The sequence below is a fragment of the Episyrphus balteatus genome, chromosome 2 (genome assembly GCF_945859705.1).
Source record: "Episyrphus balteatus chromosome 2, idEpiBalt1.1, whole genome shotgun sequence".
Lineage (NCBI taxonomy): Eukaryota > Metazoa > Arthropoda > Insecta > Diptera > Syrphidae > Episyrphus > Episyrphus balteatus.
The window spans coordinates 62,571,239-62,597,847 of NC_079135.1; the positions used below are offsets into that span (position 1 = coordinate 62,571,239).

Sequence of the window (26,609 nt, forward strand, 5' to 3'; positions counted from 1 at the left end):
CTGTGAGGCGCGTACTATTACACGATGCCTCTTGAGGCAAAGACTCAAATTTGACATTTCTTTTTTGATTTCAGTATTGTTGTTGTTGTATTCCACCAAGAAGCAAAAAGAAATGAAAGGGAATGTTGAAAAAAGAAAGAGTGGAAAAAGAAACGTCAAAAAAGAGTCTCGGAATTTTGGCCCACGACTCTCCGGGCGGATAATTTTTGGTTTATCTTCTTTCTCTTTTGCACTCATTGGTTTTGAAAAGAGGAGCGCCTCTTGAGGCTTCATGTAATAGCTGACTTAGGCGATTGAAAAATCACCGTGTAGCCAGGCACTAAGGGATTAATGTGCCCAAATGAACGCAGCTATTGTTTCAACTATTTTCCGCCAGAGTACATGTTTCAGTTGTCACCCTTCCCTTCAAAATCCAACTCGATTCTAGATGAAAACGTAGAAACTGAATATTTTCATCTCGAGTTTTTCTTGAGGTTTGTTATGAAATTATTATTTATTTAAAAATATATTATTTTTTTTATTTTTAAAGAAACGCTGAGTTCCAAAAGTATAGAAATGTCAACAAATATTTTCAATAGAATGAGAAACTTACCATTACCATCCATGAATTTAACACACCAGTTGAAAATTCATACAACCGCACGATGCAATGAGATTCGGAAACTTGCTAGATTGCGCGTAGTTGATAACAGCGACATTGGGAAACGTGCAATGGCAGAAGGCAAACCTCCTCGTTGCATCCATGTCTACAACAAACGTGGAGTAGGCCTTATTGGGGACAAAGTACTAGTTGCTATTAAAGGTCAAATGAAAAAAGGAATTCTCGTTGGCTTGAAACAAAATCAAAAACCAAAAACTCCAAAATTCGATAGCAATAATCTGGTGCTTATTGATGACAACGGAACACCATTAGGAACAAGGATACACGTTCCAGTTCCAACTGTACTGCGAACTATTCTCAAAGAAAAGACTTTTTCGAAAGGAGCGGACTATACTAAAGTTTTAGCAATAGCCAGTCGTTATTTATAAAGTTATAAAATAAATGTACTTTAATTGTATTTTACTCTGTGATTACGTTGATATTCTTTTGCTAGGTCCTTGTGGTGAACTTTCTTCGTCACTTAGGAGCGCACGTCTGCGCTTTTTACTATGTTCTTGGACCATTTCGGAAATGCAAATATGTCTGGATTTCATTTGCAGCCAATTAATATACTATAAACCAAAATACATTAAACATTAAATTTGTTTTTGAAATATTAAACTTACAGAAGCATTTGTTCTCACTCCCATTTCATACAGTTTATTCTCGATGCTATCCAACCTACGTTCAGGGCACCCATCCACATTAGTATTTTTGGATATGTCCAAGAGATGACGAACTCTTTGTCTCATAGTCTCGAAAACAATTTTTCCAACAATGTGATTTCTATCGTATGGCATTAGATACCTTCCATACTCATAAAAAAAAGGATGAAGTTTCCCTAGCTCTATATGGGTTGTCTCCGCTTCGCAAACTGCTTTATGAACGCTTTTATATATCATAGGTACATCGACTCTATAACAAAGCAAATGATATTGGAAATGAATAAAGTATATACCCAAATCACTTACGCAAAATAGGGATTGTTAACTTTCAGTTCTTTTATGTACCACAGAGGTAGATTTATTACTTTTCCAGGATTTAAGTCATCAGATTCAGCACCGGGATCAAGAAAACCTTAACAAAATCCAGTCTTACTATGTATTGCCGTGGAAAAATACCATTGATTATATCTACCTACCCATTTGAAGAAGTTTGGTGTTTATTTTACATTCGACTTTTTCTTGCGTTACAAAAATATCTTCTATTGAAAAGTAATTAGGAAAATAGCTATTCGAATTCATAACAAAATATATTCTTTAAATAATTTGGCAAAGTTAAACCTTAAATTTTTGCGCCGAAAACACTTCTCTTCCAACCTCTAATATTTATTTTTGTTTATATTACTACAGTTGATTTACATACAACATATTTTCTTTCCTGTGGGCAATTCTAACATCATGGTAAACATAAAATCTAACATAATAGTTATGTTCAACGATAATTTTACTAGATCAGAACAGTGCCTACGTTCTATAACTCAGCCGAGAACTTCTCGCATCGAAAAATTTTGAAACAAAAATTCCAAACGTTTCTCTATTTGGAAAAATAACCTGTGTCTGTATCTCGATGTGAGAAGCAGCCCTGTAAGTTTTGTATTCCATTGGAATATATTGGAAACTGTCAAAAAAAGGGAAAATATTTTTACCTTTGGCCATAAAAGGTCATATGGACATAGTTTTACATTAAATATCCCAAGGCTCGGTAGTCCGAAGGAAGAGCATTCGGTCGGCGAGTGGAGGGTACCGAGTTCAAGTCACGTTTAGGACATGAAAATTTTTCATTTTTTTTCTTTAATATTCTTTTTTTTATTTTGAAAATTTAAGTGACACAAAAATAAATTAACGTGAACACATTTTCAGTAGTAACATCTCACATTTAATGCAAGATTATCAATTTTTTTTCAAATATCTTACTTTCTCGCATCCTTTTTGCTTGTGAGAAATTTTGGCAGTTCAATCGAGAAATTTTCTCGATTATTTTCTTACAGACACAGTTTTATTCACATTTTTCCAGTCTGTCAAGCATTTTCATTCAGAAATGTTTCAAGGCGAGAAAAATTTTGTTTATAGAAACAAACGAATGTGAGAAAATGATTTTTGTGTCGATTCACATTATTATTGTTCCGATTTGCGTGTTTCATGCGAGAAATTTCTCGATGCGAGAGTTACAGAACGTAGGCACAGGATACAGGACAGCACAGAGGTGCGTTCTTTTTCTAACAATAGGTCTGTTTGGGTTCTTTTTGGACAAAAATATGAAACCTGTCAAATTTTGAGGAGTGGGGATGAAATCCTCTCAGAGAAAAAAAAATTGAGCAAAAGTACCCAAACACTTTTTGACAAATTTTTCTGCTTTTTTTTTTAACAACAACAAATGTAAACAACAACATCAATTGAAAAAAAAAAATAAAGAAACAAAAAAATTAAAACAACTTTGTACGTATTACTTTTGAAACACTACTTTTTTATTATTTTTTCATAAAAACACTTATCTATTTTGATTATTACACCACTAAAACGCGATAAATAAAAATAAAAACACAACACAAAGCCACACTGCCATGTTAGTAGTTTGTTTTATTTTTGTTGTGCGACAAGACCAAATAAGAAAAAAAGATTTTTGTCCGAAGAAATTTTTGGGGCAGAAATTCGCACGAAGGGGAAATTTTTTTCTCTCTCGCGGCCATCTTTTTTGTGAAAAAATGTACAATTTCAGAGTACCCAAACAGGAATTGGGCTGGATGTTGAAAAAAGTTGAAATATTTCTGTTTTAGGCAGTACCCAAACAGACCTAATAGTTAACTATTGTTAACTATCGTTAACTTTTGTCGTTCCTAAACTACAAAATAGTTACGATTTGTAACTATTTGACAACATCGTTCCTAAACTCGTTTTGAAGTGTCAAATAGTTACAAATCGTAACTATTTCCAACTCACCTCCATGATATGAGTTGAACATTCATGAGATTGTTGATGTGTCAAAGTGGATGTTTTGTTTACAAAACGAACACAAAGATTTTTTTTCTTTTGAAATAAGAGGAAAAAATGAAAATAAAAAGTGAGTTTTGTAATTTTTTGATGATAGATAATTTATTTTGAATAAAAAACAAAATTTTTTGCTATAATAATGGAAATAAAAGTATTCTCAAAAAAAAAATTATCTGGTGGTTTGACAGTCTAACAATCTCTAACAATAAATCGTTCCTAAATGATTTGTAAAAAATTCAACGATTTCTAACAATGACACTTCAACAATAATTTTTGACATAACAACGATCGTTGACTATTGTTAGAAAAAGAACGCACCTCAGTTTCGTGAGAAACGTCAGAACAAGTTAGAACAGTCATTTAAACATCAGTTGTCAAAAGCCATGTTCCATTGGAGGTGGTAGTTTACTACTAGTAGATGTTTTGGTTCATGGTACAAAAAGACAAGGTGTGATCATTAGAGCCGCCATCTTACAAAATGGGGTAATAAGGTTTTGACGTTTAAATTTGGCAAAGTCAAAAACAACAACAATTTCCAAGACAAATTTGTTTACAACAACAACTTCAATGGGCAGCTGTCAAAACCTTAAGTAGCCATTTTTAAGTTTTGACAGTTCTCGATACAGAGTTTTTTCTAATGGTCATACCTTCCCAACTAGCACAACAGCTTCTTTAAATTGAGATCTCGCAGGTACTACTTTTTATACAGCTTGTATTGAGCTTGCTTCAGAATTTAATTGCTTATAGAAGTTCGAACTTGTTTAACAACTTCTAATAAGTTGTTTAAATACTGTTAAAGAAACTTAAACGAAAAAAAACTTGCTTTCGGAAAAGCCTGCTTAATGAATTTATACAAGCTTTACAGAAATTTTTTTGACATTGCTGCTATTTGAACTGATTAAGTTTTTGATTTCATTAATGAATATACTAGGATGGCCGAGTGGGTTAAGTGGCGGACTGCCACCAAGTAGGTACGAAGTTCGATTCCTGGGTGTGGTAAAAAAATTATATACTTTTAAAATTATTATCAATAGGTGTGTTTTTTATTACCACCGGTCTTAACTGGACAAAAAAAACGCCTCGGGGCTTAACCTAAAAACTTGGCAGCACTGCGTATTAAATGTTCCGAAATCAGCTGACAAGACAAATATACAGTTGTAAAGGAATTGTCAAACGTCAAACATAAAAATTTACAGAAGAAACAAGAGTCGGTCGAGAAGTAACCGTGGCCGAAGGCAGTCGCAGCTCTTGGAGCTAGTAAAAGTTTAACGTAAAGTTATATTATCTGGACGAGTTACTAATGGGTCTGTGGGATTGCCCCAACCCATTCGTATGTCCAACAAACACGTGTGACTTATAAGTCAACACCAGCAATAGATAATTAGCCACAGCTAATTAATCCAAATAGTGATGGAGATCCGGACGAGTCACTTACGGGTCTGCGGGATGCCCCAACCCGTTCGTGTGTCCTGCAAAGAACGTGCGACTTTGAAGTCGACATAAATCATCAACAGCAACAGACAATTAGCCACAGCTAATAATAACACAAAAAGTGACTAGGATGGATAATTACATCGCCATAAAACAGGGAAACTAGTATGTACAAAAAGTTAAACTGTGCTAACAGTACAACATAACACACCACAACAGTAAATAGCGGCATTTCATCGCACGCTATATCCATACAAGTAAGCGGTACGAATCATAACGGCGCATCGAAACACCTGATGCTAAAACTGAAAGCATATTCCCTAGTACATCTAAAATACTTTAAAACATATTCGCCAGTTAATTGATTTAATTTCATCTAAATTGAATGTTTTATTGTTTGCTACAATGTGATTTTACTTGTATGTTTAAGTATATATGGCGCTCTCGCTTCATAAACTCAAAAGAAACAAAAAAGAAAAGAAACGAAAAAAAAAATAAAAATCTCAAGCAATATGTTAGATATTAAGCATATCACTGCACTGGCCAGTTTTCGTATATATGTAGTTTTAAGATAGGTTAAGTTTATTGTATATATGTATTCGTGACTACCGTCACAAACAAATTCAACTAAATGCTTATGAGCAAAAGCAGTCCAACCATATATTTAGTTTTATATAAATACTGACAGCCACGAGGCTTTACAAAAAAAATACTCGAAAAAGAAGGCAATACTTTATAGCCACTTTAGTACAATAAAAGCTATTGTTAGAATAAGATATAAAATGTAACCTAACTTTGAAGACTCAATAAAATTCAATTCAAAAATTCAATTCAGAAGAAACAAACTAAAAAAAAACAAAAAAAATTTCGAAATTCAACAATTGATTAGCAACTTTTATATTTCCATTCGAAACAAAATTATCAGGGCTATTCGTGAATTGTGATACTCGACCGAGAGAAGTCTATACCTTTCAATCAAGTCAACACTTCTAATCCTCTTGTCGCTGATGAGGATGCTCTTATTCAGCGTCGATCCAAAAAACAAATTGGTGGATTCATTTAATCAAAGTAAGTTACATTACATTAGAACTATAATTGATGGTATGTGTCTATACGATTTAGTATTTGCAGAGTTTAACCAGAACCCAAGGGAAGGGTAGTGAACCCCAACAGAGCCATTTGCCTTATTTTCTGGATATACCATTGAGAACAATAAGTATATCAAGTCCGCCACTTGGCGCAGGAGCTGTTGGTGATGCTGATCCATGGAACTCCTCTCCAGCTAGAGCTGCAAAGTCAAGTAAGTCGTATTTTTAGTCTGAACTTTTAAATTCTTTCTAATATTCCTTTCTATTTAAGCTCTTTGTTGAGTTTTATTTAGCAACTTGTGCTCTCTGATCCTTGGTCAGGTACATCGTACATCGTCACCACAAATCGATGCTTGACATGCCAATGTTCCTTAAGCATCTGGTGGTGCTGCTGGTGGTGTTGAAGGATGTCTCACACAATATACTCAATCACCATCTGTAGCTTCTGGTTCCTTCTGACTGCAGAGCAACATCTTTCAAATGATACCATGAATGGCAATTCATCAACCTCACTATATCTGATCCTTGGTTATCGAAAACTTCAGCTATAGGAGCAGCAACTGCTGCATCTCCACCGTCTCTACCATTAGTTCAAAATACCAGACCAGTAGTGGTTCGGGTGATCCTTCGCTGCTTGTATATGTATATGAAGCAAAATCATTAGAAAAATCATCATCAAGATCCTTGGGCACCAAAAGCTCAACCAATCTCTGCTAATAATGGTGATCCATGGAGGAGAACTAGAAATGAGGTATTTTATAATGAGTAGAGTAATAAAATGAATTTATCAACGAATTCAATTAAAACAAATTTAGGCATCGTCAGTGGCAAATGTTTCACCTGATTTGGATGACTGATATAAATACGAATAGAGTGGAGACTACACGACACTTGGCCCAAACATTAACAATTGTATTCAAGATATTTTATGTTTTAAATGCAATCCCTTGGATTACTCAAAATATTAAATTAAAATTTAGCATCACTTTTGGATAAATTGGATCCATTATCAACAAGAAACCATCATTGAAAAAACCGCAATCGTTCTTGGGTCAAAAGTCAGCGTTAGTGAATTTGGACAATTTAGTTAAACCAATTGCGACGAGCAATACAATTGGCAGTGTAGCTTCCAGCGTACAATAAATTTAGTGATACAATTGCACCTAAAAAAATCTAGTGTAACGTCGTCAGTACTGTAAGTATGTTTTAATTTTTGTTTGTTAATTTGTATTTTGAATTTGATAAACAAAAAAAACATATGATCTTATCCATTAAACCAAAAACGTTAAATCTAAATACTTGATCTCTGAAGTTCATATGAGTAACCTTTTTAATAATGAATTTGTAGGTTCCGTTCATAAATCAACTCAAGCAACAACAACCTTTTGCAATTAGTTTAAATCAAGATCCTTTGGTACTAGTTAGTAATGCAGCGCTACGGGTAAATTTGTTATTACGATCTTGCAACTTGCAAAATAACTCTAGTTTTTCTTAAATTAAAAATAGTAATACGAAGGCAAGACAAAACGGTTTAGGGTTGAACAAAGGTATCTTTTTATTTCAAAAAGTTTCACGGTTTGCTATAAAAAGGATTGGAAACGAATATTGAAATCGAATCGGTTCTTCGATAAATAGTAAAGTAGAGTTTGGATCAACAATTACAACCAAAAGATACAATGCATGTAACAGTTTTTTGTTGTTGTTCTCCACGAAAAATTATACTTGAATCAGATTATGGTTGAACAGTAAAAAATAGTTTAACCCTTTCGTACCCAGCGTTACTCTCATGTAACATATTTTTAAAAATTTGTAAAAAATATTAAATTTAATATTTTTTTAGGTTTCGATGGCTCAATTGAAAGATAATGATGCCTAGTTACTGGATTATTAAAAAATTTAGTCAAATATCATACCTTTAATTTATTTTTTATCGAAAAAGGAACTGAATTTCACATTTTTTCTTTTTTTTTGCAAACATTTTTTTTTTTGTATATGGTCATAATTTTGAAAAAAAGATATAAAAAAAGTTAATCCAGAAAGTGTTTTGCTTTTTGGCTTAAAAGAAGTAGCATATATTATTGTTCCATAAAAAATTATTTTCTCAGTTGTCCGACTTTTTTTGGTGGTCATAGGCAGTGCATGTTACTTACATGCAACATGAGAGTAACACATTATTTTTGCTATTTATTATTTTGGAAAATAACTTTTTGCTATTCATATTTTTTAGTTGTGATGTTTTTGATACGATAATACTGAAAAAACATTTTTTAATAATGATTTTCATAGCTTGGGTTCGAAAGGGTTAATAAAATAATGTTCAAAAGCTTCCACCGATATTTATTAGAATCTAAAGAAAAAATTCAAGGCATTTTGGCTGTCCTTTTATACCCAATTGGGTTCTTTACTTTATTGTTTTACAATTATTACTAAAAGAACTTCTTTAAATCTATTATGGACTGTGTTCCTCTATAATACATACAACTTAAATTTTTCATTTGATTAGATAATTGCCTTTGTTAATCGCAATAGTACCAACTGAGCGCAGATCGAGGAGGCAGCTTTGCCCACATGACTCATCACATCAGTTCAAGTTTCGAAGGATTTGAACCATCGGGTAGCATACGTATGTACTTCGTCGATTAAAACACCAAGTATTGATTCCAGTGAAATCGTATCTACTCAGTAAGTGGATTCCATATCTACTCCCGATATATGGAACAAGTCTAGGACAGGAGACACGTTTGGAAGCTCGAACTCATCACCAAGTAAATATGATTTTGTTTTTTTTGTATGCAATCTTTGAGTTTTGAACAATGGTATTTGATATTTTTTTTCAGAGACTGAGCATTGTTTTGTCAAAGTAAACACAAGAGTAATCCATTACTCGAAGACTTGCTCACTTGCAGGAAATCACTACTCATGTATATCAAATGAATGACTTCAAAGAATTACTATGCTTGAGAGTATTCAAAATACTTGCCTGTAGTACGTCAACAATATTGAAAAAAAAAAAAATATTTTACAATCTTTCTTCACTTCTTTTGATTTGCACAGTAAAACCAAATCGATTTAGAACATCCAAGTGAGAGCGATATAAATCTGGCGAGCCATATAGAATAAAAAGCAGTTCATCTTCCTGTATTTTCACAGACAATTTCGCTTCAGACATTCAATTTCGAAAACTGGATTCTCTACTTATTGTTGAGAAATATGTTAAAGATCTTTTATTGAATTTCATAATTAGAAGTAACAGGACATTGGCTTATAAATGAGTTTAGCGTGTGCTTATTTTAACAGAATAAGATTTATATTATATTTTTGTACAAGGTCAATACATATTTTTTTCATCTCTATTTTTAAAATATGCAATGTTACAAATAGTGTTCTTTTTTATTAATAAATGGTACAAAACCTAGAGTATTATCAAACTTACTGCTTCTTTGAAAGAATTCGGTTTGTAGTAATAATGCAAAATAATATTAAAAATAAAGATTGATTTTACTTTAATAAAAATGGTATAAACGAGTTCCAATTGTATTTTAGTTTTTTGTAGTATTGATAGTTGAAGAGAAGTAGAAATCGAAAAAAAAGTTGGATTTCGATTCAAAATGTCTTAAGGCTTAACTACATACACCACTTTTTGAAAAAGTACAAAAGTGAAAATATTTTTTTTCTGGCTAGCGCAATTATTTTTTGAAAAAGAGTATACAAATTGTTTATTAGACCAAAAAATAAGCTTTCTACATCATATGTTTTAATTTTTCAGGCCGAAAAACTATACAAAAATGCATTTGAAAATTTTCACTTTTGTACTTTTTCACTTTTTGAGCCAATGTAGTATTATCAAATGGTTTCAATGCATTTCTGCATTTCAAAAAGTCAAAAAATATTTCTTACTTTCAATAAGCACTTTACTCGCCACCATTGACCTTTTTTCCAATCTAGGACTTTCCGTTGCACAAAAATGCACCCTTTCCAAGGCTTACGTCCTATTAGTCAAGCTTTTATATAGGATCTTGCATAACTTTGACATTGCCTCCACTGAATCGGTAACCAAATGCATTGAAATTATAAAGAAACCAAATAAATAACGAATGATAAATTTTATTAATGTGTATTTTGAAAAAAAAAAAAAAATTACAGAATCATAAAGAGAAATAACAGAAACATGAAACATAACATAAAAAACTTCTTGTTGAAAAAAAAATCAAACATAAGCAAAGAAATAAAAAAAGTCCAAAGACAGGGTCGTAATTTATTTAGACAGAGTTTTGTGTAGATCTTTTAGCAGGTCCATTCTGATTTTATTTTCCTCCTCTTCTTTTTTCCATTTATTTCTTAGCTCTTCCTTTACAAAATTTAAAAATTCAGCCCTCTGTCCTTTTTCTGTTTCCATAGCTTGCCTTTTAATATTTAATTTTTCTTCGAAATACTTCTCCCTAAATGTTTTTCTCTTTCTGGTGCCTGATAAATTTGTTCTAGCTTCGACGGCTGCTGAAACTTGGGGTCCATCGGTGACTGTTGGGTTCGAATTTGAAGCTGACGAAGTAGCTGGCAGCTCTTCGTCCAAAACCTCAACGTCCAAATAATCTGCTTCTACCGTTTCGTTTACTTCTGCCACTCCTAATTGTATAGTATGGTTGTTAGACACAATGGGTTTATCGCCAAATAGTTCTTCCAACTCCGTCATGTATGGGATCACGAAAGTCATCAGCATGGCTGTCTGTAAACCGCGTTGCTGGCTTTGTAATTTCGATTGGAAGCGAGTACGTCCAGTGGCCACAAGGTCCTTTTGCAGACGAAGTAGAGCGGAAATTTGAAAGCAAAAAAAAGATACCAGGTATAATTGGTGCGATTGACTGCACCCATATTGCAATAAAAGCACCTACTGTCAATAAGCATTGCTATTTTGATAGAAAGCAAAACTATAGCCTAGTTATTCAAGCAGTTGTGGATGCTGAGAAAAAGTTCATAGACATAACTGTTGGTGAACCAGGTTCCCTTCACGACAGCAGGGTTTTACGGAGATCTGAATTGTACTCAAGGGCAGAAACAGATTATATTGAACTGTTTCCTAACAGTTACTTTATTTTGGGTGATTCGGCGTACCCTTCAAAAAGTTGGCTAGTACCACCATTTAAAGATACTGGAAATCTTACCGATGCTCAAAGGCGATTCAACTATATCCATTCGTCAACGAGGATTGTCGTAGAAAATACATTTGGACTACTTAAGGGACGATTCCGAAGACTTAAGTTCACAGAACAAACGGATTTGAGAGTGGTTACAAAAATAATAATGAGTGCATGTATTATGCACAATATATGTCTATCGCATGATGACTTATATGATGAAAATGAAGAAACTCCAGATGAAATTGTAGTTATTCCTTATAACAATGATGATCCAGCAGATCCTTCAATCAACAGGCGTGAGATATTGTTTAGATACTTGCAAGAACAGAATATTATTTAAAAGGTTTTTGTATTAAAATTAAATAAATCATTGAAGAAAATATAAGTTAAAATAAGAAAATTGTTTTTGAATTATGTCTTGAGTTTTTACTTCTGACTGTGTGTGAAGATTCTTTAGGTAGTTTCTAATAAAAAAAAATCCAATTTGAATTTATAATGTTATTATATAATGTTATAGTTTATATCCAAACAACTGACTAGAATGAATTATGTGTTGCTGCCCAGATCTTTGTTGCAATCATACCTAAATCGTATGGTGTGCCTACTATTTTAAGATTCTTCTTCTATATCTCTACTATTCTCTAGCACCACGATTCTTTACTACTTATTGCAACCAAATTCAAACTCCTGATGGATACTGGTAGTTGATTATTCTAGTAGTGTTTTAATATGCGGCTTCTACCACACTATGGAACTATATATTGTTTGTATGATCGGCCACTTATGTAAGTCACAAGAAACTGTGGGAGAAATTGTGGTAAGTTTATTATTTTCTACGTAACTTTTGTTACTAAATGTAACTTTTGTAGATTTGTAGGAAATTCCCACTACCAGAACAGAAAAAGCTTCGAAACAAACAACGCGAAACCAGCCGCCCTCACCGCAAACAACATCAAAAGTCTAAACAACAAAACGCTAGAGGCCGATCAGGCTTTGCAGTTAGACGAATTGATTTTTGAAAAGCTTGCACTTGCACAATTATTTTAGCAAAAACAAAATGTTATAAACTGCTTCTGACCCGTGCAACATCCAGAATTAATTGAATCGTTTATTTTCAAAACAGTATAAGTCCATTTGCTCAAAAAAGTTTCTGACAACATATTATTTGTATTTAACCAGTTTGACCTTTAGTTTCAATACAAATATTATCCTTAAATAAGTATCTATCTATAAATTTAGATTTGAATTCGAAAGAATAAATAATACCATCTCTTTTGTGTGAGACAAAAATGATTCAAAATGGACTTATCATGTTTTACAATTTTATCTGATGGGTTTTTTTATGACAATCGCTGCAGGTTATAATTGAAACATCAAAAACAAAACAACAAAAATCCAGAAAATACTGTTTAGACAAAACTGTTATTTATTCATTTAATAGAGGATTAAAATCAAATACAATTGTTATAAGATAAAAATCGATAATTATTAACATTATAAATTCTTTGCTGCCGGGTACAAAGGGGTTAAGTAAAAAAAAAATCGATTTTCAGACTTTTGTTGGACTTCGGTCAGTTTTTTTCTCTCTTTCGTTTGGTCCTATCGCCATAGCTCTAGCGTATCTCCTTCCGTAAGAAATGATTCGGTACAAAGGGTTTAAGTCAAAAAAATTTAAAATTGTGTGGTACTAAGGCCTTATGTTGACTTAACTCCTTTGATTTTGCATTAATTTTTATTTTTTAAATACAAAAATTGATCCTAAGGCGTTAAGTCAAGAGGAAGATAGAAAACAAAAAGCCATTTTTCCACAGCATTATATTATTTCAAAAAGAATTCTCACATTTGGTAATTAATCACTTTGATATTTCCAACTTTCTTTTATAAATTAAACTTTGTTATCAATGTAAACAAAGATTTTTCTTGACTTAACACCTTTGGACCAAGTTTATTTTTGAAGACTAAATGGAACGGTCATTTTCTGGTCAACAGCATATGGATATTAAAAAAGATCTTATAGATGATGTTTCTGCATCATTACTTTTTCAAAATAATAATTTTCAGATTTACAAACAAAAATTGAAACTTCAATTCCATTTTCCTCAAAAGTACCTTTTCTGACTTAACACCTTTGTACCCGGCGCCAAAGAATTAATATTGCCAAGAAATAATCGCGGTTAACATTAAATATATTCTTAAGCAGCTTACATAAAAAGTTTTTATAAATATACATATCGCTCTCACTTGGTGATCATATAGGACCTAAGGAGCATTAATGGAAAACAAATGTTAGGCAAAAAATCGATAGGAAGGTTTTAAAGATGTGACATTTTTCAAAAAACATTAATATTACAAATTTCACTAAAATATCAGTAGGTATAATACAATTTTACACAAAACGAAAAAAACTAAACCTGACCAACTAAATCAATCACAAGATACTTACATTTCTACTCTGAAAAATGAACTCAATTCTTGTTTATTGTACTTCTTTGGCTGGGTCGCCCATAATCGAAATGCAAGAAAAATGTACGTGCTTTGGTTTTGATTAGCTTCAGGCTAGTTAGAGTGACATTTCCTCCTTGGTCGCATAAATTCATGCAAGATGACAATTCAACTGTTCCAACTAATTATTACTGCATTGTGAACTTGTAAGTATTCTTCTGTTAGAACTGGATTATTATGAAATCCTAAAATTAGAGAAGAGTTGAGTTTTTTTTTGATTGAATCTTAAAACATAACTTTGGTTAATATATACCATCATTATTGAATGGAAATTCAATACTATCATCTACAGTAAGGGATTTCTTGTAACCTTTATTGACAGTATGTGGTACATTCATAAAATAACCAACTCCACTGGTATTCTGTTTAAGAAGGATCATTTGAATTGCAACCCATGTTGTTCTGAAATATTTATAATTGATTACAGTATACAAAATTTTAAGTATCTAATCTATACATATGTATCATTATGAGTATCATCACCTGGTCGCAAATGTTGTGGCTGTTTTCTATGCTCAGCCGTGTATGTGTAGCATTCATCAAACTGCGTTAAATTGCACAATATGCGGAAGTCTTCGAGTGATAGATTACATTTGTATGCAATTATTTTTGAAGATATCAACAACGGAACTTCGATTTAGAACTCGGTGCAGAACTCACTGACGGAGCTTCACATTGTTGTATGCGACTGTATCCAGATGCATGAGACCCATTTTTTTCATCGTCTCCTCTTTCACCTCCAGACTCATTGTGGGTGTCGTACAGAGAATAAAAGATTAGCGAATCACTCTTTGTGGACCCGTATAGTTTTTCCAGTGTCTTTCTTGTACGATGTTTTTAGAAAGCTACTGCGACATTGGACAGTATTTTTTGCTGTGACCGGCAACAAAAGTACACTAATTGGAAAATTGAAGCTTAAAATGCCAAAATTTTCATTGACACACTGCTTTCTTCATCTAAAAGTGCATTGACCTTATTCTCCTGAAATCAGGTTCCAAACCAGCACATGTTTTCACCGAGATTCAGCTTCTTTGCAACAATAGAGTAAGTAATATAACTCATACCAAGCTCATCTGAGCTGTCTCTGAAAAAATATCAAATGGAAATGGAGGAATCTTAATCCGAAAACTTCTGTTTGATAACACTGTACCTGAATATGGGGGTAAACATACCGCCGAACTTGCTGTCTTTAACTTCCAGTTGGATGCAGACGTAAGCTATTCGTCCGCCAGTTAAGGATGTGTCGACGGTGACTGGATTGTTGCACTCACGAGCGTAGAACTCATGAAGGACAGAGCTATGATTGGTTACATCGTTGTCAGTGTCCCACCAACCAACAACATTCTCATTGCTGCTAACGATTTAGATTCGTGCGAAGCCATGGCGTAGCTAAACACAGCTTCAACTTGGTCATCGTGCGAAATGAAAAGTTCTCTTATCACTGCTATGTAATTTCAAATTCACAAATCACAATAAAAAAAATCACGAACACAACAAAGATTTTGTTTTCTGTTTAAAAAAATTAAATTTTTTTTTTTAGTTTTTTTTTTTAATTTTAATTTGTCATTTCAAACGTCAGTTTTGACGTTTCTAAACAAATTCTAAACAATTTATGGTTTGGTAGCACTGATTTAAAACTCTTCAAAAAGTTAAGCCCAGAGAAATCTCCGGGCTTAACAGCTAAGCCCAAGGGGCTAAGGTGTTGTTGTATTTAACATGTAAATTGCTTAGCCCAGACTGCGTTTTTTTTGTCCAGTTAAGACCGGTGGTAATAAAAAACACACCTAATATATACTAAAAACTAATGGAATAATAGGTGTGTTTTTTATTACAACCGGTCTTAACTTGACAAAAAAACGCAGTCTGGGCTAAGCAATTTACATGTTAAATACAACAACACCTTAGCCCCTTGGGCTTAGTTGTTTAGCCCGGAGATTTCTCTGGGCTTAACTTTTTGAAGAGTTTTAAATCTGTGCTACCAAACTAATTTTTTCATAAATTGTTTAGAATTTGTTTAAAAACGTGAAAACTCACGTTTGGAAGGACAAAATGTATTAAAATAGTTTTGCTAGCATACATTTTTGTATCTCTTTGTAAAACATACATGAAAAATACAAGAAAATGACGAAAGCGAAAAATATGACAACTCTAAATTTTTGTTGTGTCTGCTGTTTTCGGAACATTCAATATACAGTGCTGCCAAGATTTCAGGTTAAGCCCCGAGGCGTTTTTTTTGTCCAGTTAAGACCGGTGGTAATAAAAAACACACCTAATATATATAATTTCAGGTCAAAAGATAAAATTCATGATTTAAGCCTGGTATGCTGCTCGCACTAAATTTTAGCTGAGATAAAATTCCCATACAAGTTATCGATAACTTGTATGGGATCCATTTTATCTCGGCTAAAAATTTTCGATAATTTGTATGGGAGCTAAAATTTAGCGCGAGCAGCGTACCAGGCTTTAAAATCAAATAAAAACCAGTTAAAAAAGAATTCTTTTTTGTTTTTGTAGTTGTTTTTTTTTTTTTTTAATTTCGATAAGACATGTATTAAAGAGCTATACAAGCTCTTCCGAAGCTATCTGTCAAATCTCAAAGCTTCGGTAGAGCTTCGGTAAAGCTTCGTTTAAACTTCTTATAGAGGGTCAAACTTGTATAACGTTCTCCTTTTTCCATGCCCAACAACCTTACTAAAGTTTAAAAGAAGCTGAAATGTAGCTTTTGTAATACCTTAACCGAAGCTGAAATATTAGTTGGGTTCTCTTTTTATACCATGGTTTTGGTTAATCTAGTACTATTATCTACTCATGCTCTTCTTCCCGAGTAGATACGAATACGATTTGTATTGAATTCGTTGAAAATCGCTAGTAAACTACTAGTAGTACTTTGCCACCTCCCAAAGGAACAGGGCTAAAATAAAAAAAAAAAAAACAAAACAAAATTTTAAATTATATAGATTTTTGTTTATCGTTTATTTTTTTATTTTTTTGTGTTTTTACTGCGAAAAATATAATTAAAAATTGTTTTTAGTTATAAAAACCACGAGCACCTGAGAAATATTCGCACAATTAAATCTAAACAAAAATAAAAAATGAAAAGACATGTATTAAAGAGCTATACAAGCTCTTCCGAAGCTATCTGTCAAATCTCAAAGCTTCGGTAGAGCTTCGGTAAAGCTTCGTTTAAACTTCTTATAGAGGGTCAAACTTGTATAACGTTCTCCTTTTTCCATGCCCAACAACCTTACTAAAGTTTAAAAGAAGCTGAAATGTATTTTTTGTAATACCTTAACCGAAGCTGAAATATTAGTTGGGTTCTCTTTTTATACCATGGTTTTGGTTAATCTAGCACAATTATCTACTCATGCTCTTCTTCCCGAGTAGATACGAATACGATTTGTATTGAATTCGTTGAAAATCGCTAGTAAACTACTAGTAGTACTTTGCCACCTCCCAAAGGAACAGGGCTAAAATAAAAAAAAAAAAAAAACAAAAACAAAACAAAATTTTAAATTATATAGATTTTTGTTTATCGTTTATTTTTTTTATTTTTTTGTGTTTTTACTGCGACAAATATAATTAAAAATTGTTTTTAGTTAAGCCTGGTACGCTGCTCGCGCTAAATTTTAGCTCCCATACAAATTATCGAAAAATTTTAGCCGAGCTAAAATGAGACCCATACAAATTATCGATAACTTGTATGGGAATTTTATCTCAGCTAAAATTTAGCGCGAGCAGCGTACCAGGCTTTATAAAAACCACGAGCACCTGACAAATATATTCGCACAATTAAATCAAAACAAAAATAAAAAATGACAGCTTTGCTTTTGACACTTCTCACGAATCTGTTCTAAAGCCTGGTACGCTGCTCGCGCTAAATTTTAGCTGAGATAAAATTCTCATACAAGTTATCGATAACTTGTATGGGATCCATTTTATCTCGGCTAAAAATTTTCGATAATTTGTATGGGAGCTAAAATTTAGCGCGAGCTGCGTACCAGGCTTAACCTAGGTTTTAAAATAGCTGTCACAAGAAAGAATCACAAAAATGTGATTGGTCTGGTTCAACGCACCATCTGAACTTAAGTTCAGATTTTTTTTGACGTTGAAGCCTGGTACGCTGCTCGCGCTAAATTTTAGCTGAAGCCTGGTACGCTGCTCGCGCTAAATTTTAGCTGAGATAAAATTCCCATACAAGTTATCGATAACTTGTATGGGATCCATTTTATCTCGGCTAAAAATTTTCGATAATTTGTATGGGAGCTAAAATTTAGCGCGAGCTGCGTACCAGGCTTAACCTAGGTTTTAAAATAGCTGTCACAAGAAAGAATCACAAAAATGTGATTGGTCTGGTTCAACGCACCATCTGAACTTAAGTTCAGATTTTTTTTGACGTTGAAGCCTGGTACGCTGCTCGCGCTAAATTTTAGCTGAAGCCTGGTACGCTGCTCGCGCTAAATTTTAGCTGAGATAAAATTCCCATACAAGTTATCGATAACTTGTATGGGATCCATTTTATCTCGGCTAAAAATTTTCGATAATTTGTATGGGAGCTAAAATTTAGCGCGAGCAGCGTACCAGGCTTGAGATAAAATTCCCATACAAGTTATCGATAACTTGTATGGGATCCATTTTATCTCGGCTAAAATGTTTCGATAATTTGTATGGGAGCTAAAATTTAGCGCGAGCAGCGTACCAGGCTTGAACGCAAAAAATCATCTGATTTTCAGGTGACATTGGGTGCGTTCACGTACGCACAGATACCCTATCCAAGATACCTAAGTATCCGCTACGTTTGTGAACACGAATCAGCTGTTCTTCAAATCTCCCATAAAATACACAAGAATCCAGAAATTTTTAGGATACCTTTGGATTTTTTTTGCTTGTCAACACATGTGTTCGATCAGCTGAGATTTTATATGGGATTACAACAACACAAAGGTATCCGGAAACCCTTGGATCGGTACGTGAACGCAACCATTAACGAAGAATCTACTTTTTTTCTTTAAAGCCTGGTACGCTGCTCGCGCTAAATTTTTGCTCCCATACAAATTATCGAAAATTTTTAGCCGAGATAAAATGGATCCCATACAAGTTATCGATAACTTGTATGGGAATTTTATCTCAGCTAAAATTTAGCGCGAGCAGCGTACCAGGCTTTACTTGGATTAACTTTAAAATAAAAGAACATTTATTTTTCTAGGATAATAAAAATAGTTCAAGTGATTGTAAAAATTATTTTGTTGGATTCATAAAATCCTTTTCTGCTACCCACTTATGTTTGTTTAATTTTGCTTTGGTCCCCAACTTCATTAAGTTTTTTTATTTACTCATTTATTTTCATTTTTCCATATCTGCACATAAACATGCGGGGGAAGATCACAAAAATATATTAATAACATAATTATGTATTGTAATATCATATCAACAAATAACAATAACACCGCAACAAATGTCCAAACATAAAAGAAATAAAAACAAATCCATTTATAACTTGTATTAAAATCATAAAGTTCAATTTTGGTGTGTAGCACATTTGGTACGTTTACCAACTTCATTATTACTCCAGTCAAAGCGTCGGAAAAAAGGGCCTCACCTTGCGATGAGAGGCACTGTCTGTTTTTATTTCATGGATCGATGGGGGTATATTTAAAAGGCTTAAACCCAATTTCTCACCACCTGATCATTCTTTTTAGCGGAGTTATTCACAAAAATGCATTTTTTGGGATATTTTACTTCTAAGCTAATATCTTTGCTCCAGATTGTCGTAGACCAAAAAATAAACATACATTCTCTTCCTTATAATATTTTCTATCTTTGTATGTAATTTCATTGTATTTGAGTGAGTAAATATAAAATGGCAGCCATTTAAAGTCAAATTCTTGTTGTTAAAAAACACATTTTTGTCATTATTTCGAAAAAAGCTTATATCATGATTGACATTTTTCCAACCTATTTTGTAGCCCTGTTCATGTCCTGCATTTTACAGAAAAAATGAGCTCTTTATCACCAAAGATGGCCGAGCTATTGATAAATGAACGCATGCAAAACCGGTGCGAAAACACCCAAAAATATCGTTTTTTGGGAATAACTCGACTTCAGAATGTCCTACGGCAAAAAATAAAGCAATGAATTGTTCGTAACAACATTTTCTATCAAATTAGTGCACAATCTTTTTGTTGAAACAAATAAAAAATAAGTAATATTAAGTCAAAGTCGTTTTTTTGTTTAGCAAACTCTTGCCTTATTATTTTGCAAACGGTGCGAGTATTGGCTAAGAAAATAAAATATTATTGTAGTCCTTAAAATTATCTACAATTTAAAAAAAAAATTAGCTCTCTACGACCCACACGAGCTGAGAAATTATTTTTTTTAAAAAAGGTTCAAATGACCAACGAAAAAACATAAGACAAATTCTCTTATAACAAGAAACAATGAAAACAACCCCTCTCACTGAGAACTAGTATTCGGATCATAAACAAGGGAATTTTTTTTGAATTTTCTTACGGATTAATGCTTTCTTTAAATTATAATAACTCGGCTCCCGTGGGTCGTAGAAAGCTAAATTTTTTTTTGAATTGTAGATAATTTAAAGGACTACAATAATATTTTATTTTCTTAGCCAATACTTGCACAGTTTGCTAAATATTAAGGAAGAGTTTGCTAAACAAAAAAAACGACTTTGACTTAATATTACTTTTTTTTTATTTGTTTCAACAAAAAGAATGCGCACTAAATTGACAGAAAATGTTGTAACGAACAATTCATTGCTTTATTTTTTGCCGTAGGACATTCTGAAGTCGAATTATTCCCAAAAAACGATATTTTTGGGTGCTTTCGCACCGGTTTTGCATATGTTCATTTATCAATTGCTCGGCCATCTTTGGTGATAAAGAGCTCATTTTTTCTTTAAAATGCAGGACATAAACAGGGCTACAAATTAGGTTAGAAAAATGTTAGTCATGATATAAGCTTTTTTCGAAATAATGACAAAAATGTGTTTTTTAACAACAAGAATTTGACTTTAAATGGCTGCCATTTTATATTTACTCACTCAAATACAATGAAATTACATACAAAGATAGAAAATATTATAAGGAAGAGAATGTATGTTTATTTTTTGGTCTACGACAATCTGGAGCAAAGATATTAGCTTAGAAGTAAAATATCCCAAAAACTGCATTTTTGTGAATAACTCCGCTAAAAAGAATGATCAGGTGGTGAGAAATTGGGTTTAAGCCTTTTAAATATACCCCCATCGATCCATGAAATAAAAACAGACAGTGCCTCTCATCGCAAGGTCAAATGACGCTTTGACTGGAGTATATAATCCGCGGTGATTATAATTTCCATACTAATTTGAGCCGCCTTCGGACCGGTTTCTGAGCCGAAGTCGGACTACGCTCCGCCTGAGGCTCAGCTCCGCCTGATTTCTGCGCCTTGCGGCCTTGCGTCTTCGTGTAGAAGCAGACGGTGCAGGGAACTAAGTCTACTGAGGGACTTCGTTCTCATTGAGTGGGAACGAAATCCACTTTAGTGAAGTGGTTTTCTTTTCCCATTCAAGGTGGGATTGAATTCCACTCTCTAATGGGAACCTTAGAGGATATAATATGGAGTGCTTGTGCTGTTAGTTCCGTGAAGCTTTTATAGAGGGCTTTAGTTTCTTTAAGTTTTTCGATGAGTACATGCCTCCATTTTATTTTCATTAGATGGCTGTCATCAACAAGCGTGTTTATTTACAGCTGCGGAACCGGACTCGCAGTGAAAAACGAAGGCAGCGACCCCTATCCATGTATATGGCGTTACAATGTATTAGGTATAGGAACAAGCACTCCATATATTATATCCTCTAAGATGGGAACCTAGTACACACTCAAAAAAATTAAAAGAGAATTTATTTTCAACAACGATTTAATAACGAAAAACGAAAGTAATCAAATAAGCGTGATTTTTCGTAAAAGTACTTTTTAGTAAAAAAAAACGCGGAATTTATGTCCCACTTTACTAGAATCCAATTCGGGACTTAGGTATGTCCCTCACTACTGAGACATAAGTCCCAAAAAAACAATTTTAGGCACTCATTTCCCACATGTATTTTTCTTTATTTTTGCTTATAAGTACCCGAAGAGACAAGTTAATATGACCACTGCTGCTGATGAAATAGTAGAACCGAAATAATAGAACCGAGGGTATAGCAAAAGTGTAAAAAATTATAGTCTAGACTATAATAATTGTGCTTTGCATTAGACTAGGTACTACCGACAAAAATAAATCAAGACCGCGGTCTTGATATAAGATCATGGAAAGTGAAAGTCTTTTCGAAAATGTTTTTGATATGTACCTATGTATTCTTTTTGAGTTGATAACAGGGTGAAGTGGAAAAACTTTTGCTCACATGATAATCTATTTAATTTGTACAACCCAAACGCGAAGCGGAAAAAAAATTTGCCCAGGGGAGAATCAATTTTGAGGTGTGAAAATAAAAATTCGCGCGAATTTCATCTTTGAAAAAAAAAACCATCAATTTATTAAAAAAAAAAAAGAAAAAAATTGGCAATCACTGGGGATCGAACCTACAACTCTTGGGTCACTAGGTGCTTTAACAAAGTGCTATCTCACTGTTGGAAATTGATTGATAGAACAAAAGCTGAAGTCCAACAAAAATAAAAAAAATTCTTTCGTTATTTCAATTTTAATTAAAAGATGTTTCATGTTAGTTTTTTCAACATTAAATCAACTTTGAAAATATTACATTTTACGTTGTGTTTTTTTCCCTCAGTGTACTATAGGTACAGAGAAAAAATTGAAAAAATGAAAAGTATTACTCTCACAGAAAAAAATGTATGCACAAGAAAAAATATTTAAAAAATATTCTCTGGGTGTAAATAAAAAAAACATTTTGAGCCAAAATCAGAGTTTACACACGTTTCTATAAAGAATTGCTTAAAATTGAACGAAAAGTTTAAAAAAAAAAATTGAAAAAAATTATGAAAAAGGGAGCAAAAAACTTGAAATGCTCCTCAATACCTTATTTTTACTTGCGATATAGGTACTATAGGGCAAGTTTAGGATTCGTAAAAAAAATCGAACTCGAGATAACAATTTTACATGACATTACGATGATAGAGAATGCCAAAAAAGTGGGCCCGGCAATAAGAGCCAACTTTTAAAATAAAAAAAATATTTTTTGTACCGTTATTAACGGTACCTGTCATAGAACGGTTTTTTTCGTTTCTGAATATCTCGTACAACATTTACCCGATTTAAATGAAAATTTTTATACAAAAGTGTGTAAGTAAGGATAATATTAAAATTTTATAAAATTTTCAAAAAACGCATTTTTGGTTTTTTAAAAAATATTTCAAAATTTTTTTTTGAAAAATCAATTCAATCAAAAAATTTGGGAATTTAGTTTTTATGTGTAAATTAATTATTTCTTCAAAATGGCATACCAACTTTTTTTTTGAAAAATGTTAAAAAATTTTTATAAATAAAAAATTATTTTTTTAAAAAACGGCTCCTACAATTTTCGAAAATTTTTTTCTAAAAATACCTTTTTATACAAGAAATAAAATGGCATATTTATTTTTTTTTAAAGATAATTTAAAACGGAGTTTTATTAATTAACTAAACAGATTTAATTTTTTTATACTACTTATGAAATTTCTTCAAAATATCAAATTTTAAATTTCTTGTATAAAAAGCTTTAACATTATGGTTACTTTAAGCATAAGAGCAAGTACGTGGGACCCCAGTCGTGCAATTTATTTGGCAATTCTATACGAATTTCGTCTGATGTTGATATTTTTTCAAAAATTTCTATATGCGACTTTATTTTGCCTGGTGACCCCTTATTTTGCGACCTTCTTGAATTTCCCAGCGGCAACACTGACCCATAGTAATGTACCCAAATTTAGCGAAACTTCGATTTTAACAAAAAATAAAACATACATCTCACTTCCAAATCAAAAAGTTCTATCATTTTAGGTGAACTGCTTTTAAACCAATTCTAAGTTTAGTAGTTAGATGTATGTTTTATTACCATTGATATTTTTGTTAAAATCGAGTTTTGCTAAACTCGGGTTATTACTAAGAGCCAATGGCCGGGTTCAACGCACCATCTGAACTTAAGTTCAGATTTTTTTTTGACGTTGAACGCAATAAATCATCTGCATTTCCGGTGACATAAACGAAGAATCTTCTTTTATTCTTTACTTGGATTGACTTTAAAAAAGAACATTTATTTTTCTAGGATAATAAAAATAGTTAAAGTGATTGTAAAAAAAGAGTTATTTATTAATATTTTCAGGAGATCACTTCAGTATTTGTAAAAATTATTTTATTGAATTCATAAAATCCCTTTCTGCTATCCATTTATAGTGGAGTAACTAAAGTTGAAAAATTGGCAATATTAGGGAACCCGTTCAGCCGGGTTTTTTTTCGACTTAGATTTTGATGATTTTTTTTTCAAACGTCTGTAATTAAAAATACTTTAAAGTCTACAGATTAAAAATTGCCGGTGTTGACGTTTTGATTCTTTAAATTTAATTGAAGATTTTTGTGAACAAAACATTTTTTTTTTCAGAAATTTTTCTTAAATTTCATAAATTAATTGATGCCAAAAGATTGTCTAAAAAATTCAAGAAAAAAAAATATATGGGAGTGAGGGACAATCTTCCATCGTTCTAGCGATAGCGATAATTGACTTCAAACACAAAAAAAAATATTTGAACACAACGGCAACACCTACAATACTTAAATATACATTTTAAAAAAGCTAGAAGCTAAGTAATATTTGTGAAATTAAAATTAAGTTAATTGAAGTAAGGGCTTTTGAATGAATGGTAACTGAACTCAGATTTAAAAAAAAAAAAAAATTATTGAACAAATTTTAAAACTTTTTCGTAACATAAAATGCATTTATTTTCAATTTTTTGGCCGCATTTATTATGATTTGAAATTATAAAAGGAAATGTCAATATGTATTACGGTTTATGAAAAAAATTAAAAAGTATTTCATTTTTGAAGAACTTTTTTTAACAGAAGTTTTGAAAAAAAATTGAACTTTTTTTTTTTTAGTTCAATATCTAAATATAAAATTATTTTTTATTCATATAATAACCCTTACTGTTGAAAGTTAAATAGCAAAAATTTAAAGTTCTTATTTACCAAAGTCTTTGAGAAAATTAATTATTTCAATGCAAAAATTCAGTTTTTATCAAAAAAACCCATTGAAATTGAGTAATTTTTAATTTTTTTTTCAAAAGTGTGATATATATTACCGTTCTGCTTCGAAATTTAACTGATAATATTTATGTCCAGCAATTTTGTTAAAAATCAATTCATATTTTATTAGAAAAAGTTTGGAAAAAAGTCATTTTAAATTTTTTTAATAACATTTTTTTTTTAATTCTGAGTTTGAGGACCATTTTTTCAAAAACTCTTCATTAAATTTAGTGGATTTAAAATTAAGAGATAAGAATGAGCTTATGGCTTTTTAAAAATGTATTATAAAATATTGTAGGTGTTGCCGTTGTTTTCAAAATATTTTTTTTGTGTTTGAAGTCAGATTGTGAGAAAATTGCAAATATCGCTTAAACGATGGAGGATTGTCCCTTACTCCCTTATATTTTTTTCCTTAAATTACTTAGAGAATCTTTCGCTATCATTTGTTTTATGAAATTTAAACAAAAAAAAATGGTTTTGTTAAAAAAAATTTAGTTTTAATTTCAAAAAAACAATACGGCAACATCACCGCCATCAACTTAGCAGCACTTAGTGGGGAATTTCAAAAATTTTTATGCAAATAATTTGATGAGAATTAGGTGAAATTTAGTGAATCAATTTTACAATTTGGTGAATCATAGTTTAAAAGTTATTAACAAATTACGTAAGGCGTAAAGTTAGCAGCACTTGGTCATGAATTGCAAAAAATATCTTCATAATTCAGTGTCAATTTAGTGAATCGTATTTGATCATTAATTATTATTAATTAAGAATTATGTACCAAAATGCTTGTGATCTTTTTCTGAATAAATGTTCCAAATTTCAGAATTTGGTGAATCATACTTTGCAAATTATTTTGCAAATTATCATCATCAAAAATTTAAAAATGTTCCAAGACGCATGCGAAAAAAAAAATCTTTCTTAAGCCTTTTAAATACAAGAAAGATTTTTTAGTTTTCAAATTCAAGGCAAGAAACGACTAAATTTAGCAACTATTCGAACAAAGGAAACCAAAAATAGTAAGTTTCCTTGATCCGAACACCCGATAAAAATGGGTTCGAATACTGGCCCACCCGATAAAAATGTGTTCGAATACTGGCCCTCAAGATTTTGCTATCTTTATCGTAAGAAAATCGTGAGAATGATTTATTTTCCTATAATATTTCAAGCTTAAGCGAACGAAAACTATTTTGACGAGGTTGCCTATATTCGAACACAAGTGTTCGGATAGGAAACTCGTTCAAATTAAGCTTCCTATGTTCGAACAGTTAAAATATTAAATAAACTATTAACTTTTTGGATACAAATTGTATGTTTTTGAATAATAACACTGGTTAACAAAATTAAACTTTTTTTTTTGTTGCCGAAACAAAAATATACTTTTCTGAAGGTTTTCGGTATGCTGAACTAGAATCCGAAGTCAAAAAAAATTAATCAGCTCCCGTTTTTGAAATATTACCATTAGAGTATGCAGTACTTCGGACCTCATTCTTTTATATAAGGAAAATTGTTTGAGCATATTTAGTAACGTTTTTTATAAGAACTATTTATCACCTTTTTAAAACTGTTTAAATCTTTCCGATATCTTTTTTATTGC

At 32.0% G+C, this 26,609-nt stretch overlaps 3 protein-coding genes and 2 long non-coding RNA genes across 8 annotated transcripts; 3 read left to right on the forward strand and 2 right to left on the reverse strand.

Moving 5' to 3' along the window:
* Nucleotides 1-337: 337 nt before the first annotated feature.
* LOC129908243 (39S ribosomal protein L14, mitochondrial) lies at nucleotides 338-1,289 on the forward strand. 2 transcript variants are annotated; one of them, XM_055984625.1, is made up of 3 exons: nucleotides 339-473; nucleotides 530-1,030; nucleotides 1,095-1,289. In XM_055984625.1, exon 2 carries the CDS (start codon nucleotides 556-558, stop codon nucleotides 1,027-1,029), a length of 474 nt encoding a protein of 157 aa, XP_055840600.1. In that variant the 5' UTR covers nucleotides 339-473; nucleotides 530-555; the 3' UTR covers nucleotide 1,030; nucleotides 1,095-1,289. The 2 variants fall into 2 exon arrangements, with proteins under 2 accessions (XP_055840601.1, XP_055840600.1); XM_055984626.1 differs by lacking the exon at nucleotides 1,095-1,289 and having other exon boundaries at nucleotides 338-473; nucleotides 530-1,058.
* LOC129908242 (DNA replication complex GINS protein PSF3) lies at nucleotides 872-2,020 on the reverse strand. Its single transcript, XM_055984624.1, has 4 exons — nucleotides 1,782-2,020; nucleotides 1,612-1,717; nucleotides 1,267-1,555; nucleotides 872-1,212 (listed from the first exon to the last, which is right to left on the reverse strand). Exons 1-4 carry the CDS (start codon nucleotides 1,882-1,884, stop codon nucleotides 1,072-1,074), a joined length of 639 nt encoding a protein of 212 aa, XP_055840599.1. The 5' UTR covers nucleotides 1,885-2,020; the 3' UTR covers nucleotides 872-1,071.
* A 3,899-nt stretch (nucleotides 2,021-5,919) lies between these two features.
* Nucleotides 5,920-9,581, forward strand: LOC129908245 (uncharacterized). The gene is made up of 8 exons (XR_008771241.1): nucleotides 5,920-6,129; nucleotides 6,193-6,361; nucleotides 6,421-6,900; nucleotides 6,965-7,061; nucleotides 7,130-7,344; nucleotides 8,653-8,914; nucleotides 8,987-9,134; nucleotides 9,204-9,581. It is a non-coding gene; the product is annotated as an uncharacterized LOC129908245 (long non-coding RNA).
* Nucleotides 9,582-10,841: 1,260 nt separating this feature from the next.
* LOC129909470 (putative nuclease HARBI1) lies at nucleotides 10,842-11,624 on the forward strand. The gene has a single exon (XM_055986550.1). It carries the CDS (start codon nucleotides 10,842-10,844, stop codon nucleotides 11,622-11,624), a length of 783 nt encoding a protein of 260 aa, XP_055842525.1.
* Nucleotides 11,625-12,558: 934 nt separating this feature from the next.
* On the reverse strand, nucleotides 12,559-15,202 carry LOC129908249 (uncharacterized). 3 transcript variants are annotated; one of them, XR_008771250.1, is made up of 4 exons: nucleotides 14,959-15,202; nucleotides 14,040-14,870; nucleotides 13,728-13,971; nucleotides 12,559-13,543 (listed from the first exon to the last, which is right to left on the reverse strand). It is a non-coding gene; the product is annotated as an uncharacterized LOC129908249 (long non-coding RNA). The 3 variants fall into 3 exon arrangements; XR_008771251.1 differs by lacking the exon at nucleotides 14,959-15,202 and having other exon boundaries at nucleotides 14,040-14,188; nucleotides 14,244-14,938; XR_008771249.1 differs by lacking the exon at nucleotides 14,959-15,202 and having other exon boundaries at nucleotides 14,040-14,938.
* Nucleotides 15,203-26,609: the final 11,407 nt, after the last annotated feature.

Excerpts from the sequence above, each read along its gene's own strand:
- LOC129908243 (XM_055984626.1), top strand. The coding sequence starts at position 556 with ATGTCAACAAATATTTTCAATAGAATGAGAAACTTACCATTACCATCC.
- LOC129908242 (XM_055984624.1), bottom strand. The coding sequence starts at position 1,884 with ATGAATTCGAATAGCTATTTTCCTAATTACTTTTCAATAGAAGATATT. Across the intron at positions 1,718-1,781 it reads CACCAAACTTCTTCAAATGG|GTTTTCTTGATCCCGGTGCT; the intron begins GTAGGTAGATAT and ends GATTTTGTTAAG. Across the intron at positions 1,213-1,266 it reads GAGTGAGAACAAATGCTTCT|TATATTAATTGGCTGCAAAT; the intron begins GTAAGTTTAATA and ends TTTGGTTTATAG.
- LOC129909470 (XM_055986550.1), top strand. The coding sequence starts at position 10,842 with ATGGGATCACGAAAGTCATCAGCATGGCTGTCTGTAAACCGCGTTGCT.